Source organism: Crinia signifera, chromosome 5 (genome assembly GCF_055691185.1).
Source record: "Crinia signifera chromosome 5, ASM5569118v1, whole genome shotgun sequence".
NCBI classification, from domain to species: Eukaryota; Metazoa; Chordata; class Amphibia; order Anura; family Myobatrachidae; genus Crinia; species Crinia signifera.
The window spans coordinates 43,910,074-43,929,446 of record NC_139221.1 but is presented as its reverse complement, the minus strand read 5'-3'; the positions used below and the strand labels follow the sequence as shown (position 1 = coordinate 43,929,446).

The following is a 19,373-nucleotide window of genomic DNA, read 5'->3' as shown; positions in this document are numbered from 1 at the left end:
GACTTATATCATAATAGACACCCCCCCTCCAAAAAAAAGAAAAATAAGGAAAAAAAAAATTTTTTTTATGTGGCAATCATTTACACGACAACATGAAACTGGTTTTGCAGTGTAAATGATTGCTGCTTTAAAAAAACCTGGAGATTTCTTACCAAATCTCTCACTTTCTGAATCTCTTGTCGTATTAAATTTCCCCCAGTAGATCTAAAAGAATGTAAACCCCCCAAAAAACCCTGCATGATTAGAAATAAAAAACAGTCCCAACTCTTGCTCATATAGGCTAAAAAGGGAAAATTATTAATTCAAATAAATATTGTTTACTTTTACAGATTATTAAAGTACAGTGTGCACATCATAGCCATGCGCAGCACATTTCATTAGGGGGTGCACATTTCATTAGGGGGTGTCTTACATGCCTATTGGGTGTGCCTAATACCACCATGCCTATTGGGTGTGCCTAATACCACCAATCAGATGTGTCTACCATCAGCTATTCGCACTCGCTACAATATAAAACATCTCTCAGCCACACCATAATCTTCTGCCTAGTTCAGTTTTAATCTTCTAATTACTCTGTGTAACAGTACATGCAAATACAATCATAAACATATATGAATGACGCAGGTATGTAGTGATATGACAATGGTCTATTACAATTAACAATGCAAAACACACATACTTGAATGATGGGCGCTTGTTTTAATGGAATACCAGTTCTAAAAATCAAAATGATATAAGGGTGGGCACAGCATTAGGGGGTGCCTGTGCACCCCTAACACTCTATGTGTGCATGCCTATGGTACACATGCTGATGTGCATTTCCCTAATTCCTGACCAATAGGTTCTACCAATAAGAACCACCAATTGGTAGCCATTGATCTATCAGGGAATCAGGGATTTCCCATATTTCAAAAATCCCGGACTTGCCAGTCCTAATCATGTTTTGGTTGGGATAGGCAAATCAGGAACTGGGGGATGAGGGAATTACGACAAACTGTTACACAGGGCAGTACGGATGGTGTAATGGTTAGCATTACTGCCTCGCAGCACTAAGGTCATGGGTTCTATTCCCACCATGGCCCTAACTGTGCAGAGTTTGTATATTCTCCCCGTACTAGCATGGGTTTACTCCCACAATCCAAAAGTATACTGGTAGGCTAATTGGCTCCCAACAAATTAACCCTAGAATCAGGGGTGGATTTACGGGTGAGGGCGCCCCTAGGCACAACAATAATGCCCCCCTCCCCGCCGCCTAATTGTATCACTGTGACATTTTTATTTGTTATTCTGTATGCATATTTACTAAGTAGGACAGTTACAGGGACAGTATCTGCATGTCCTATCCATTTACACTCTATTTAAGATGGAATATGGTACAGTACAGTGGATAATCTGCAGTTATTGGTACATTTCAGGCTGACCGTACTATCACAAGCATCCGAGTGCCGCCCCCAAACATGTGCCGCCCCTAGGCACGTGCCTCACGTGCCTAATGGGAAATTCGGCTCTGCCTAGAATGTCTGTGTTTGCGTGTACATATGGTAGGGAATATAGATTGTAAGCTCCACTGGGGCAGGGAATGTTCAACTATATTCTGTAAAGTGCTGTTAATAATAATAATAATAATAATAATAATAATAATAATAATAACAGCAATAATACATGTATTATGCTGCTTTCCCACTGCAGACCCGTTTAAGTTTACAGGTAATCTTAAATGGTATTTAGCATTCCCACTGCAGCAGATTACAGTTTCAAATGCCATTTAAGTACCATTCCCATTGCAGGTAAAACGTTTTAGCTCTTCAAAACGTTTTTACAGCACAAATGACACTACACAGGCAACAACCAATCAGTGGAATTGTTGCCTGTTAACAGTAAGGATGCATTCCCATAGCATCATTGGTGCCCAGTGGTGCTAAATAGATTGCTGGCATGTGCCAGCAATCTATATATTTCTGGCTTATGATTCTCATTGGTGCCCAGTGGTTCCAGAAATATATAGATTGCTGGCATGTGCCAGCAATCTATATATTACTGGCTTACGATTCTCATTGGTGCCCAGTGGATCCAGAAATATATAGATTGCTGGCATGTGCCAGCAATCTATATATTACTGGCTTAGGATTTTCATTGGTGCCCAGTGGATCCAGAAATATATAGATTGCTGGCATGTGCCAGCAATCTATATATTACTGGCTTAGGATTTTCATTGGTGCCCAGTGGATCCAGAAATATATAGATTGCTGGCATGTGCCAGCAATCTATATATTACTGGCTTAGGATTTTCATTGGTGCCCAGTGGTTCCAGAAATATATAGATTGCTGGCATGTGCCAGCAATCTATATATTACTGGCTTACAAAATCAGACATTGGTGGCCAGTGCTGCTCCGTGTGGAGCAGGACGGAGGGAGGCGGGGCATGTGGCTGGACCCGGCCAGCGTCGCTAACGGCATCCAGCCGCAGCAGCAGCCAGCCGGACACAGCGGGGCAGCGCGCTGTGGACAAGTGAGTATGACAGGAGAGGGGAGGGGGGGGCGGGGGGTGGCAGCGGGGCGTACCGCCGGGCTGAAAGTGGTTAATCTTTCAGCCCGGCAGCGTACACACACGGAGATGATTGCTGAAAAAAATCAGCAATCATCTCTACCGTTTAAAGATGCATTCCCATTGCATCTTAAACGGTAGATTACCGTGCAAAACCCTGCTCTGAAAACGGGTTGAAATACCGTTTAACTTTAAACGGTATTTCAACTCTGGCGCTTTCCCACTGCAGCCTTAAACGGTATTTTGCCCTCAAAAATCGGCAAAATACCGTTTTAAGGCTGCAGTGGGAAAGGGGCATTAGAGTCTTTACACAAGCAGCCTGGTTCAAATATGGTTGTAAAACCTAAACCTTTTTTTTCACAACTATTTGGTCACGGGAAGTATTGTACAATAGAAATATATTGGTCATTATTCCTGTCCGCAGTACATTGCTGTGCGATACCATTTCTAGTACTGTATATCTGCGTCTCGCTTTATTTTTGTGTAGAAAATGAATACGTACTAAGCGAACAAATGATTTTGCTTTTTGTAAATAACGATATTAGGAAACATTTCTACTCAGTCCAATATCCATCATAATGATGAAAGAACATTGTGGTTCATACCGGTGGTATAGATTCATTTTAGAGAGGCCAGCGAATAATTTTATTTTAAAAGCATAAACATTACTGAGCCCTTAGCAGCGACACTTGTTGTTCCCATTATATATAACATTACAAAGGGAACATGCCAGGGGTGGCAGTATAAACACTATCAATTCCGATGCTATTTCTTTCACTTTTACTTCATTACTAACAGTTTGCCCATTACTGTATGTGTGCTCTCTGTTGGAGAATGCCTTCCCACGGTGATAAACTGCAGTAATGTAAACAGCGCTGTCTAGAAACGCAGTTATACCTTCAGCATAAGGACGTATTTGTTTCACGCACACCCCCAGAGGTTTGTAAAACTGTGTGTTTAAAAGAAATAAAATATTCAGTCACAGTGAAAGTCTAGTGGAGCAATGGCTGTATTATTTGTTATGATGTAACTTAGCCTTTGTCAAAAGTGTTTCATGCCGAAGACAGTATATATGAGACACAGCAAGATCTGAGCCTGCTGTGCGTTATCAGAGCGTTATCAGAGTGTTAGTCCGTAATCACCTAAATTGCTTTAATTGCCCATCTGTAATCCAGAGAGATTAGGATTTCGATCACTATATCACATGCACTGTATCCGAGCAGTGAACTGGAAATGGTAATTGAATGACTTATATTTAGTGTGTAGAGCTTTTATCATTTTGTTTTTATTTAGCTCAGTGGACTGTTTTATGGGAATCATTAGTGCATGGAATCCCTCCAGCCTAATAAAAATTAAGAAGATTAATGTAAACCCCACACACACCACCACCACACTGCAGTACCACTTTTGACCACCAGAATGCAGAGCTCCACCAGTTTTACTGTACAGTGCATTTTGTAGACTACACTAGGGCAGAAATTGGCTTATGCATTTCGCATGTGAGCGTGATATACTGTATGTGCGTGTATTATATGTATGTTATACCTATATAAATTCATTATTATACATATATAATTTCACAAGAGTCCTGTGTTTTTCCCCCTGTAATTTCCATCTGTTGGTATAATGATCACATGTGAATTCTCCCCCAATATTCAATCTTGTCCTTATTGCCTATTTAGGTTTATAGTGGTTACACAGAGCTGGGTTCCTGTATGCAAGCGGTGAGCTTTGGCATGCAGTACAGGAGCAGATGCATATTTATGGTTCCGTGCCTATATCTGGAGCTGATTTATTAAGCCCAGTGAAGTGAAAAAGCGGCTGGTACTTTATCCCTGGCCAATTGACTCAAAACTGTAATTTTTGCAATTCTAACGCAAGGCCACTCCCCATTTTCCCCACTGTGGGAAGATGCCCAGTATTGTGTTTCTGCGCAGGATAAATACTGGCTGCTTTATTTTTTACACTGCAAATTACAGAAGGAGCCCCTCTCTTCTTTGCCCGGCACTCGCCAGAACATCCCCGCTGCGAGCGCCGGCGGAGAGGGACTTCATCAGACCGGGCTGCTCATGTGCCTCAGGCGCATGTGCGACCCAGTCTATTGGTGGCTGGGCAGCAGGACCCTGCTCGTCTCCGCTTCAGGGAGATGGGCAGGGTTAGGGGGGGTTCGGGGGGGCGGCGGTGGGGACCGGCGATGGCGGCAGGTGAGGCGGCGGACTGCGGCGGGGAGCTCTGTCAGAATGGGGTACGCAAGCGTCTCCTGTGCGTGCGCCCCCTTCCGACGGCTGGTGAAGACAAGAGGGGCTCCATCTGTAGATTTAGAAAACAGACAATGCCCTGGAGCATATCACAATCAAGAATGCTGGAAAATAGATAACAATTATTGTTTTAATACATTTAATCAAATGGCTTAACAAATTTGAAAGACTATTGTCTCTTTTCAAGTGTTTGGGAGCAAATGTCATTTGGGAGTTAATTGTCATCTGCTCCCATACATTTCCAGATTTTTGTTCTCACCAGACAGATTAGACCAGGGTTGCCTACCCTCCTGAAATGGCCGGGAGTCTCCCGAAAATCGGATCCCCCTCCCGGCACCCCGGAAGGGTGGGCAACCCTTCCGGATTCCGGGAGCACCCCCGCTGTGCCCCGGATCACGGCATTTAAATGCCGCAATCCGCGGGTCTCAGAGGAGGGGGTGGAGCTAAAATGGCAAAATCACGTCATTTTAGCCCCGCCCCCTCCACGGAGATCTGCAAATTCACCTGTTTAACATCATGTAGGCGGGGCTTAGTGAGCAGCTGCTGAAACTTCTCCCGGAGAGGAGAATTAAAGTCGGCAACCCTGGATTAGACAGATAAATCTTCAGGTGTGTACCCAGCTTTAAGTTGCTTTTTTTACACGATCTTTTGTTTTTAAATCTACAGTATTTACTGCACACATGGGCCATTTCCAACGCTCAGTTTATGTGGGGACTTATTAATATCATGAATATCACAGACTAAAAAATATGCTGAATAAAATAAATGCTGAATAAATATAAATGTAAACTTGTCCCTAAATGCTAAAAATGTCTCTAAACAACTGTTCTGTTTTAACCTCCAGTTAAAGATCATGATTTGTTAATAAATTTGTGGTAAATGCAATAGGAAAATTGCTGTCAATTGTCAAACTACTGTATTTATGTTCTTTCTAATTAACAGAGTTTATGAAAAGCTTTATAGTGACTTCTGGACAAAGCAGCAAACAGTCTAAAGCACAGGTTCTCAAACTCGGTCCCCGGGAACCCACACAGTTCGTGTTTTACTGGTCACCTGTGCTGTTGGTGATACATACTGCTGGGTGACCAGGAAAACATGGCCTGTGTGGGGCCCAGAGGACCAAGTTTGAGAACCATTGGTCTAACGTAACAGGTGTAAAAACTTTGCAGCAGATCCTAGAATGTCTAATATGTCGAGGTGTACAATTTTATTTTATTTGTTATTTATTTATTAACAGTTTCTCATATAGCGCACACATATTCCGCAGCGCTTTACAGAGTATATCTGAACATTCACAGTCCAGTACAATGATAAACAAGAAGAGTTACAGTCAGTGGCGTATGTTCGTCCCAGTTGCCCGGAGGCACGATAAATATTGGTGCCCCCAAATAGCTCAATCAGTAAGGTGTCTCTCTCAAATAAAACAGGTCATGGGTTCTAAAACAGGGTGTGACACTTGCAAAAATGATGTTACATAGTTACATAGTAGGTGAGGTTGAATAAAGACTTGCGCCCATCTAGTTCAACCTATGTTTATAGTAGCTTATCCCTTGTTGTATAGTATATATGATATGATATGATAAAGACAGATTTTGTTACTTATTCATACCCATGGATGTTTTTAACCAATAAATGTTTATCCAACCTTATTTTAAACATATTTATAGTGTCTGCCGACACTACTTCTCCAGGAAGAGAGTTCCAAAGTTTGACTGCTCTGACTGTAAAGACATTTTTTCTTATAGATGAACAAAATCTTTTTTCTTCTAATCTAAACTCGTGCCCTCGCGTCCTAGATTCCTTTCTAGTAGAAAAAAGGGTGTTTGACAGTTCCTTATATTGGCCCCTAATATATTTGTACATGTTGAGCATATCCCCCTTTAAATGTCTTAAATAGTCCCAAATTGTTTAATCTTTCCTCATAGTTTAAATTCTCCATTCCCCTAATAAGCTTTGTTGCTCTTCTTTGGATCTTTTCTAATTCTATGATGTCCTTTTTATAGTGCGGGGCCCAGAACTGCAATGTTGGGAAGGGAAGTCAGCCACACAAGTGGTATAGGTGGCTTTTAATTAACTGATTTAAATTTGCAGGGGAGTAGAGGTGCCCCCTTGGGAGCAGGAGCCCAGCAGCAGATGACTCCATTGCCTCCCAGAGTTATGCCTCTGGTTACAATGATAAACAAGAAGATTAACCTTCTTTAGCTTGTTAGAAGCTATCAATATTGTTTTTGTAATGGAAACATTTTAGATTTCCAATATCATTCCGGTAATAACTCACTCACACATAAAACATATGTACAGCAAGATATGTAATAGGGAAACATGTTTTTCATAAAGGTGATATTTGCAGCTTGTGGCTCTTACCATTTTGCAGTACCAGTTGTTATCTTTCTCATCATCTTCCATTTCCAAACGGATTTTTTGTATCACTCCAAGATTCCTATTGAGATTTACTGTGGTGCCTGATGTCCTGCCCGCTGTCAGTGTGCCTTCGGCAAACACAACTGGCTCATAATTTCCCATGTTACAGCAGATTGTCAACTTCACGGCAGAATTGGTTCCAGTGTTTGGCATATCAGCAGTCACAATCAAGACATTGAATGTTCCTAAAAAGATAATACATAATGTAAATGGATCACATTTCACATATACAATCAAGTATCACACTACAGCCTACAGCAGGGGTGGCCAAACCAGTCTGCGAGATTTACCAACGGTCCTCGTTTTCCAAATCACCTAGCACAGCTGTAGTCATTACTAACTCACATTTCCCAGGTCACCTAGCTGGTGCACAGCTGTAGTCATTACTGACTGTCACATTTTCAAACATGCTGCATTCATTCCTACTATAGATCCATAGGTTACCTGAATAACATGAACGGTTGGTAGATCTTGAGGACAGGTTTGGCCATCCCTGGCCTACAGTATATGGAACACTGCTGCTTACCAGTAACATGTATTCAAAGATTTCATAATTTTAAATTTGATTAGAATTGAAAAAAAAATCTTATTATTCTGTTCATGATGATTATGTTGTGTATTTTTATAGTGCCATGTTCGGTAGTGTCATACATAGGCAAATAGCATATGGTATTACAAGTGTACACTTTACAATGACCAGTATAAAAAAGATACATGTAAGAAACTAATTAACCTAAATACACAATTAGAACCTGCAACATGCATTATTATGTAACAAAGCAGGAGGAAAGCATGGCCCGCTTGAAAGAGCTTACATTTTAATGAGAAAAGAGGGCACAAAGAGAGCGAGTGAAGTGGGGTGTATAATCTGGAGAGTTAGCAAGAGGGTTGCAGTGAAAATATTGATTATGATTGATTGATTGTGGGATGGCATTTTGGAGGATGGGAGGAGAACATGATTAATCCTGATGGTGGATGGTAGAAGGGATCAGATAGGAGAGGAGTTGGTTGTTGGCAGAGTAGTGTGCCTGGAGATAGTGTGAGTGGAGATGAGGATGGAGATGGGGGTAGTGACTGAGAAACAGATGTACATATCAAGCTTCAAAAAGTCATAAAATTGAGAGTGATAAAATGCCAGCCAATCAGCTCCTGCCATGTTACACGTTGGGTTTGAATAATGACAGGTAGAAGCTGATTGGCTGGTTGTTTATCACTCTCCACGTTTTACTTTTTAAAGCTTGATACATCTCCCCCTGAGTGCTTTGGAAGTTATTGAGAGAAGTTTGCATTTTATTGGGTATAGTATGGGGCAGTCAGGGGTGTATTAACAACTAAAGGAGCCTGTGTACAAATGACCTTGTGCTGATAAGCGGGCCCCTCCTGCACCATAATGCCATCTTCCTAGTGATATCCAGGAAGGTGTGCCACCTTGCCATCACATTTGCCTTCACTTGATGGCGCCATCTTATAGAAAATATCACTGGAAGATGGTGTGATGGAGAAGGCGGGACCTGCTTTTCGGTGCATGGGGGTCAGAGCAAGGGCACTGCTCATCCTACACCCATTATAAATATGGGAAGACTGACAGAGGCCTACAGCCGATGTGAGGAAATAGAACATAGAATAAGTATCAGCTGATTACTTCCTCCCACTCCTGCCGCCAAATTTGTGCACATTTTGTGGCCTGAAATTCTCTGTCTGTCAGCCTCTGCTTCTCTACACTGCTTCAAACAGGCTCTCAAGACCAACGTCTTCATCACAGCCATCTAGCTCTCACCCTATCCCACTGCTCCATGCTCACTGTCCATTCCCTATCTATGTCATCCCCCTGCATGCCTGTTCCCTGTAGAATGCAAACTCTCTCCAACATTATAAACTTATTATTATAATATCTCCTACTCCATACTCCCTACAACTGCACCTAACCCTCGGTTACTGCCACCCTGCCCTGAGTGTTATGTTTATACACCATGTGCTTGTCCTTCATTGTCTTGTACTTTAAGTAACTGTTTTCTTTTGCTTTTTTTGTTTATGTACTTTGGGCACTGCTGAACCCTTGTGGCACCATAACCATACAAGATACTACTACTACTACTACTACTACTACTACTATTACTACTACTAATACTACTTCTACTACTACTACTAATTATAATAATAATAATAATAATAATAATAATAATAATAATAATAATAATAATAATAAAAATATCAAACAGCAAATCCTTGGGTTTTGGAATTAACAACGAGCGGTGTCTGCAATTTGCAGTGCATTGAGCAGGTCAAAACCTGCCCGGTAATTCTGGCATCGGCATCGTGAGTGGTAATTTCCAGGTAGGTACACGGCACCAGGAACAATACCCACAATGGGAACATAGCACAGGCACTATGGGCCTTATTCAGATCTGATCTCAGTACGAATTTGTTTGGAAAATAGGCAAAACCATGTGCACTGCAGGTGGGGCAGATGTAACATGTATAGTTAGATTTGTTTGAGTTACTTTGTTTCCGTGCATGGTAAATACTGGCTGCATTATTTTTACACTGCAATTTAGATTTCAGTTTCAGCAAACCCCCCCAAATTTAACTCTCTCTGCACAGGTTACATTCGCCCCACCTGCAATGCACATGGTTTTTCCCCATTTTCCAAACAAATTAGTACTGAGCTCAGAACTGGATAAGGCCCTATGTGCCCGGAGACCTGGCTCCAACCAAGTCTACCGCACTACCAGAGAGGAGGGAGACTGCATAGAGCCTGCTCTCTCTTTTCTTAAACCATGATGTGCGTGTTATTTTTTTCTGTGGGGACCAATGTGTTTTATGTTTTCCTGTGGGGGGGGGAGCGGCAAACCGACATGAAGCAAGGATTTTGTGCATTTCATAGACAATAATGTATTAATTGATGACATGTTTAAAACACATGAATGTTCAAACTGGAGCATCTGATAACACACACAAATGGCATTTTCATTATTGTGAAAACAAAAAACAAAAAAACAAATGGATTACGAATAGAAATTAGACCATGATTGGTCAGAAAAGTGGGGTCCCGTGAAGGGGGCTGCAGGCTTAAATGCATTGATCAATTCATGAACTAAATCTCCACTATTTATTAATATCAGTTAATTTAGTGTGTGCAGAGCCCCTACAATTTCTGTTTAAACAATGTGGTCACAAGCCATAGGGCACCCCAAAACTAGGAAAGGTGAGTGCAGATGTTTAGTGTATAAAATATATATATATATATATATATATATATATTTATATATAGCAGGGTGGTCCGGTGAACGGAGATGGTGGAGCGGCATTCGGTGGACTCAGTAAACACAGAATATAAACATATTCTGTGTTTACTGAGTCCACCGAGTGCCGCTCCACCATCTCCGTTCACCGGACCACCCTGCTTTATAGTAGCCGGTCAGGCTACAGAGAAGGCACCAGGGCAACTACCTCTTCTCAGTAGGAGTGCCGGGTCATCAACCCCATATATATATATATATATATAGAGCGGGTTGGGGCAAGGCACTCCAGACGACTTTCAATAATTCAGGCGGAAACAGGTATCAAAGACAACGTTTCAATGCCCTTTATTGTGGCATTTTCGTCAGGTCATAACAAATAGAAACAATCTCTTACCTTATAAAAGCACCCTGTGAGCGCGGCAGAACCCGGGGGCGGAGACGCTTCCCAGGAACAAGTCGCAGGAAACTGACATCATCAAAGAGGGTGTCAGTGTGCAAACCCATCACCATGGCAACGTATATACAAACTGAAAAAAACAATATCAGAACAGTCAATAATGCTAATGAGACGTTGCTAACTAACACATATATAATGTGTCCAGCAAGGACGCCCCTATGGTAACATAATAACAATATGATGGTAATAATATATAAAGTAAACATAGTGCTTAAGGTCACAATAGAGAGCTCAAACCGGCATGTTCATTCAGACCCATCGGGGCTAAGGTGCCCAAACGATGGATCCATCGGGTTTCCAACTGTATCAATTTTTTTGACCTATCCCCACCTCTAATGGATGGGGGTTGGTGGTCTATCATACGGTATCTGATTGATGACAAAGGGTGGGGGTGCGTGCAGAAGTGTCTAGCAACCGGTTGTTCACTTGTGCCTTTAAGCAAGGCATTTCTGATTGCTGACCTGTGGGCTGTCATACGTTCCTTAAATTGGCATTCAGTTTTGCCAATGTATGACAGCCCACAGGGACATATGATTTGATAGACCACGTATCTTGAACAACATCCTAGTCTGTGTTGGATTTGAATAGGTCGACCTGAGCGGGGGTGTGGGAATATATCTCCTGGGATCATATATTGGCAGGTCGTGCATGTACATCTGAAGCAACCTTTCTTAGTATTAGCATATGGGTTATTGGTTTTTAGTTGATCTTCAGTTATGTCCGCCCGCACTAGGATGTCCCTAAGATTGCGCCCTCGGGTGTAACAGGACAGCAATCTAGTATCCTGCAGCCCAAGTTCCTTATCACCCTGTATTATTGGCCATAGATTTTTAGATATCTTATTGATCCCCATGCTAGTGGGATTATATTGGCATACCCAAGGTAATATCTCTCCTTTAGACTTCGTTTTGGGTGGTGCATGTATTAAGGCCGTTCTGTCTAGCTTGAGTACACGTGCTTTGGCCTCCTGTAACAATTCATATTTGTATCCCCTGTCCAAGAACTTCTGGATCATAATATCCATTTCACAGTCTGCTACTACTGGATCTGAGGTGATGCGTCTGATGCGCAGCAGCTGGGAATAAGGCAAGCCCTTTTTCAAGGGGACAGGGTGGAAACTATCTGATCTTAGTAAGTTATTTCTGTCCGTAGCCTTGGTATACAGTGATGTAACTAGTTTACCTTGATTTAAAGCAATATTCACATCCAAATATTGAATGGATTCCTGGCTAATGACATGAGTTAGCTTAATGGGATGACTGATTGAATTATGGGTACCAATAACTTGTGCAAGTTTTTCAGAGGGACCACTCCAGAGAATCAGTAAGTCATCGATATATCGACAGTAATATATGATATGCTGCAATATATCGGGATCATCAAAAAACACCATTTGTTCAATTTCGAACATATATGTGTTTGAATATGCTGGAGCCATGGCAGAACCCATGGCACACCCCTGGCATTGTAAATAAAATTTGCCATCATACAAGAAGAAATTTTTAGTCAGGATCAGTTCAAAAAGGGTCAAATGAAAATCAAGCGCATCACCCCTAAATGTGTCAGTAGATGCCAAGAGTCTCCTCACCGCTGCCAACCCCTCAGCATGGGGGATGACAGTGTAGAGGCTCTGGACATCTACACTGCATAAAGATACTGGGACATCAAATGTCGGTAATGTCGACAATCGCTGAAGTAACGTGTTAGTATCAAGCAAAAACCTGGGATGTGCCTGTATAAGCGGTTGGAGAATTGAATCCAAATACAGTGACACTGGCTGGAATAGGGATTTAATGGCCGAAATTATTGGTCTTCCCGGGGGTTTGATTAATGACTTATGTACTTTAGGTGTTGTATATAAAACAGGGACAACTGGATATGCTGGTAGAAGTGCTTTATATAGTTTTTCTGACAGATGTCCTTGGTCAAAGCCATGTTTAAGGATGCTGGATAGTTCTTTAGTGTACTGGATCGTCGGGTCCCCCTCCAGGCGCTGGTAGGTAGCTGGGTCATTCAGTTGTTTTGTTATCTCCTCCTTGTAGTCCTGAATATTTTGTATAACCAGGGCTCCCCCTTTATCTGCCGGGCGAAATACTAGTTCTTTATTGCTCGCAAGATGTTTCAATGCCTGGTTCTCTTCTCTCGACATATTATTACGTATGACTTGTTCCTGGGAAGCGTCTCCGCCCCCGGGTTCTGCCGCGCTCACAGGGTGCTTTTATAAGGTAAGAGATTGTTTCTATTTGTTATGACCTGACGAAAATGCCACAATAAAGGGCATTGAAACGTTGTCTTTGATACCTGTTTCCGCCTGAATTATTGAAAGTCGTCTGGAGTGCCTTGCCCCAACCCGCTCTACATTTTCTCTGCCCGGGCACCCGACGCAGCATACTATATTACAGGAGAGCCGGATCCCCCCTCTGCCCTATACTATAAGGTGCACGGTTAGTGCAACCTTCTATCAAGGCTCCCTGCTTGGATCATTTCTGTGAGGCTGCAATATTTGTGCGCTGTGCCTGCGAGCTAACAGACACAGCTGCTTAAGGCTGATTAGCCTTAGTGTTTTAACTGCAACGTATAACGCTGGCTCAACATACTGGACAGTCTGTATAATAGTGATTATGGACAATATGGAGTCCTCTGGATCTGCTACAGGTGGATATGCACATACTGTTAATCCATTTAATGAATTGCACAGCTATTCAGAGGCTGAAGTGGACGATATCCTATACAAAGAACTTATAGGAGAACAGGCTGAAGCCAAGTCTAATGAGGATGTATACCGCCAGCTGTTACAGCTTAAACGCAAGGAAACGGATTATTATTACCACTGTCTGACTTTAAGTGACTATCACCGTTTAAAAAAGATCCCACGCGGTTTACGCGTGCGTAATTCCCCAACTATAGGTCGGAATGACCCCACCTTTTGTAGGAAGTGGGTTGGTATTTTAAATAAATGTTCATTCGATTTAATCCTGCTTATTATCGAACAGTCCACTAAAGAGATGAACAATATCAAGGCCAAAATTGTGGAACTGGAACTTACGTGCAAACCGATCTTGGAGGCTGACAATACAACAGATTGGTATGCCAAATTGTCTAATCAACTGCAAATCTATAAGCGGGAACTAATCAAATTTAAAGCCGAGAAAAAGACCAAAGTTGAAAATGATTATGCCAACTACACGGTCTACCGCTGGTCAGACTCCACCTATAGAGGAGAAAGAAAGAAACCATTCTTTCGGCGTAGATACCCCAGGCAGCGCAATCTGGATTCATCTAATGAACATACTTCTACGGCTAGTGACTCGGAGCCGTCACAAACCTCCTACAGACCGAGTGGCCCTTTAGCAGTTGTCCCCAAGATCCGGGACAGAGGCAGAGGCGGTATCGCCACTTTACCCGCCGTGGAGGGCAATGGCAGAGGAAGAGGCAGACTCGGCAGACCGCCGAAGAACTACAAAGTTTAGTCATTAACCTCTCTGACCATGAGCTGAGTACGGTGGAACATCGGGTACTCACGAAGGGTTTATCTTTCATACCCACCCACAAACAAGACCCTCTACAATGGAAAGTGGAGAAATACCGATTACTCCGCCAACTTAAGCTTAAAGAGTATTTTGTCAAAAATCCAACTATAATATCGCCTTCCCAGGTGCTCCCTCCTAAGATTGCCAAGACTCTACCCAAGTCGTCGTTCGACCCTCTATCATCAAATGCCTCCATTCGGACATTCACACGAATGCTGGACCAACAGACAAGCATAATAACAGACCATCCACCAGTCATACGTAATAATATGTCGAGAGAAGAGAACCAGGCATTGAAACATCTTGCGAGCAATAAAGAACTAGTATTTCGCCCGGCAGATAAAGGGGGAGCCCTGGTTATACAAAATATTCAGGACTACAAGGAGGAGATAACAAAACAACTGAATGACCCAGCTACCTACCAGCGCCTGGAGGGGGACCCGACGATCCAGTACACTAAAGAACTATCCAGCATCCTTAAACATGGCTTTGACCAAGGACATCTGTCAGAAAAACTATATAAAGCACTTCTACCAGCATATCCAGTTGTCCCTGTTTTATATACAACACCTAAAGTACATAAGTCATTAATCAAACCCCCGGGAAGACCAATAATTTCGGCCATTAAATCCCTATTCCAGCCAGTGTCACTGTATTTGGATTCAATTCTCCAACCGCTTATACAGGCACATCCCAGGTTTTTGCTTGATACTAACACGTTACTTCAGCGATTGTCGACATTACCGACATTTGATGTCCCAGTATCTTTATGCAGTGTAGATGTCCAGAGCCTCTACACTGTCATCCCCCATGCTGAGGGGTTGGCAGCGGTGAGGAGACTCTTGGCATCTACTGACACATTTAGGGGTGATGCGCTTGATTTTCATTTGACCCTTTTTGAACTGATCCTGACTAAAAATTTCTTCTTGTATGATGGCAAATTTTATTTACAATGCCAGGGGTGTGCCATGGGTTCTGCCATGGCTCCAGCATATTCAAACACATATATGTTCGAAATTGAACAAATGGTGTTTTTTGATGATCCCGATATATCGCAGCATATCATATATTACTGTCGATATATCGATGACTTACTGATTCTCTGGAGTGGTCCCTCTGAAAAACTTGCACAAGTTATTGGTACCCATAATTCAATCAGTCATCCCATTAAGCTAACTCATGTCATTAGCCAGGAATCCATTCAATATTTGGATGTGAATATTGCTTTAAATCAAGGTAAACTAGTTACATCACTGTATACCAAGGCTACGGACAGAAATAACTTACTAAGATCAGATAGTTTCCACCCTGTCCCCTTGAAAAAGGGCTTGCCTTATTCCCAGCTGCTGCGCATCAGACGCATCACCTCAGATCCAGTAGTAGCTGACTGTGAAATGGATATTATGATCCAGAAGTTCTTGGACAGGGGATACAAATATGAATTGTTACAGGAGGCCAAAGCACGTGTACTCAAGCTAGACAGAACGGCCTTAATACATGCACCACCCAAAACGAAGTCTAAAGGAGAGATATTACCTTGGGTATGCCAATATAATCCCACTAGCATGGGGATCAATAAGATATCTAAAAATCTATGGCCAATAATACAGGGTGATAAGGAACTTGGGCTGCAGGATACTAGATTGCTGTCCTGTTACACCCGAGGGCGCAATCTTAGGGACATCCTAGTGCGGGCGGACATAACTGAAGATCAACTAAAAACCAATAACCCATATGCTAATACTAAGAAAGGTTGCTTCAGATGTACATGCACGACCTGCCAATATATGATCCCAGGAGATATATTCCCACACCCCCGCTCAGGTCGACCTATTCAAATCCAACACAGACTAGGATGTTGTTCAAGATACGTGGTCTATCAAATCATATGTCCCTGTGGGCTGTCATACATTGGCAAAACTGAATGCCAATTTAAGGAACGTATGACAGCCCACAGGTCAGCAATCAGAAATGCCTTGCTTAAAGGCACAAGTGAACAACCGGTTGCTAGACACTTCTGCACGCACCCCCACCCTTTGTCATCAATCAGATACCGTATGATAGACCACCAACCCCCATCCATTAGAGGTGGGGATAGGTCAAAAAAATTGATACAGTTGGAAACCCGATGGATCCATCGTTTGGGCACCTTAGCCCCGATGGGTCTGAATGAACATGCCGGTTTGAGCTCTCTATTGTGACCTTAAGCACTATGTTTACTTTATATATTATTACCATCATATTGTTATTATGTTACCATAGGGGCGTCCTTGCTGGACACATTATATATGTGTTAGTTAGCAACGTCTCATTAGCATTATTGACTGTTCTGATATTGTTTTTTTCAGTTTGTATATACGTTGCCATGGTGATGGGTTTGCACACTGACACCCTCTTTGATGATGTCAGTTTCCTGCGACTTGTTCCTGGGAAGCGTCTCCGCCCCCGGGTTCTGCCGCGCTCACAGGGTGCTTTTATAAGGTAAGAGATTGTTTCTATTTGTTATGACCTGACGAAAATGCCACAATAAAGGGCATTGAAACGTTGTCTTTGATACCTGTTTCCGCCTGAATTATTGAAAGTCGTCTGGAGTGCCTTGCCCCAACCCGCTCTACATTTTCTCTGCCCGGGCACCCGACGCAGCATACTATATTACAGGAGAGCCGGATCCCCCCTCTGCCCTATATATATATATATGTATATATACATATATACATATATATATATATATATATATATATATATATATATATATATATATATAGCTTCTCCTTGGTCCTGGCACTCCCATGCCCCAATTGGTGGGGTGTCCTACTCTGGTGCCTTCCTTCCAGTGAGGGTGAACCCACTAATAATACCAACAAACTGCAGGCGGCACTCGGAGACTGATGGTAAAGCAATTAACTTGAAAAAATGTATTCTACGTTTCGGGGCTCGTAGCCTCTTTCCTGGCGACGGGGCTGCGAGCCCCGAAACGTTGAATACATTTTCACAACCCAATTGCTTTACCACCAGTCTCCGAATGCCGCCTGCAGCTTGTTGGCATATATATATATATATATATATATATTTATAATGTGCAAACAAGCAAACAAGAAAGCTGTAGTTTTGGAATCATTCTACAGCTATAACTTCACAGCAATTGTGGCTTGTCATCACAAAGTGGACAGGGAACTATTAGCAGCAAATTTATGACACGTACATACTGTAAGAAGTTTGTGTTTTGTGGTGCGTTATTACAAACATTTTATGAAGCACTATTGCAAACAATGTAAGTGTTGTAATCTGACATGAATCCACTGGGCACTATTACCAGTCACTAACTACTGCAATTGTAAGATATTTATGTCACATAATTGCATATTCCTCCTTATATATAAATCAAACTTGGGCTGATGCTGATTTGAACGCAAAGTGCCTGTAGGTGTGGGCAGTAGCAAAGGCCAGATTTACTAGCTTATTCTAATTCAAGATTCCATACATCTAATACACAGATCCGCGTGCCTGGAGTGGGATACCGCACTGTCCAATGGTTCTCACTGACCGCTGCATCCGTTACCATTAGAACCAGCACTTACAGAGCGCCATGCTTGGTGCAAGAGATCTCTGAGTAACAGTCCCCCCTTCCCCATACACATGACATGAAATAGCATGGAACTCAAGCTGTACACCCTCCATTATCCCAAAAGGCAGATCGCTTGCATTGTCTCCTCATCTGCCCCCGGAGTGCTGGAGGCCCGACCTACAGTATATTGTATGAGCAACTTCTCTGCATTTCTTCTCTACTCTGTTCTGCTTAGAAGAGGATGTGCCTCCCAGCATCTCATGCATTACGCTCAGCATCTCAGGGGCAGGTGCTGTGGGGGGGTCATTGGGCGGGCGGTGACAACCTGCTCGCTTAACTCCGAATACTCGCACCCCAGCCAGCAGATCTGATTCGGGCTCACATTCCACTTAAATGTAAATCTTTGTTGCACACGTTACCTCTGCCCCACCTGCAGCACAGCATGGTATTACCAAGGTACACATTTAATTGCTCTTTCTTTCTTTTATTCCCAAATCACAGTTTATGACTTGCACCCGCACAGGCGTGTTATCTAAACTTGGCATTTGTGTCCATGCACAGAGATCCTTCCTACTCTTCTCCTACACCATCTTCTTCTCAATCCTCAACAATATTTACTCAACAGTCCCTAGATTCAGAGTGACTGGCACCAGTGCCTTATCAGCCCAGATATTCATCTTTTGGGTGTGAGATTTAACATACTTTGGTTGGGAGGTTTGCACTGGTACATGCTATATTATTGGCTGCTATCCTATCCACTTGCCAGAGCTAATTCGTTGTCTCAACCTGCAAGCTTAACGAGGGTTGCTATGGAAGTTCTAGCACTCCTAGAAGGCCACCTCACATTCACTGAGTCTTGCATCACTGGATGCTGGGTTCCAATGTAACTGAGACCTTTAAATAAAAAGTGCTCTTCTTGTATATTACTTGCCATATTGTCTCCTGCTATACCATGGCTTATTATATATGTCTTCAAGACCATACTGCTTTTGGGTGTCATGTTTTCATTTGGATGGCAACTTGATTTATCTGTGGAATACACTAAACTCTGTAATGTCCCTACACTGGTCATACTGTAAATGTGATACCAGTTTGTCCTGCACACAACGGACTCATTATGAGAGAAAGTCCATAACTAGAATTTAGATAACATGGACAGGAATATTAATATCTTGCTATAGACACATTTTAGCAACCTGGATCAAAGTGTAGACTAGAATGAGAACCACTTCCTCTATTTCTGGCAAAAAAGTGTTTAAAAAACAAACATTGGTGGACTCTGAATGGAAGGAACTTGGCTGACATTATTATTGAGTAAATCTCCTTTCAGCATGCCATAATCTATAGCTGACATA

At 42.4% G+C, this 19,373-nt stretch overlaps 1 protein-coding gene across 1 annotated transcript in view; it reads right to left on the bottom strand.

The window, feature by feature from the left end:
- LOC146005691 (lipoxygenase homology domain-containing protein 1-like) overlaps positions 1-19,373 on the bottom strand; it is a 190,799-nt gene that overhangs the window by 81,265 nt on the left and 90,161 nt on the right. The window contains exon 18 of the mRNA XM_083145116.1: positions 7,168-7,409. Within this exon, the coding sequence (XP_083001242.1) occupies positions 7,168-7,409 (242 nt within the window). The remainder of the gene's footprint in view (positions 1-7,167; positions 7,410-19,373) is intronic.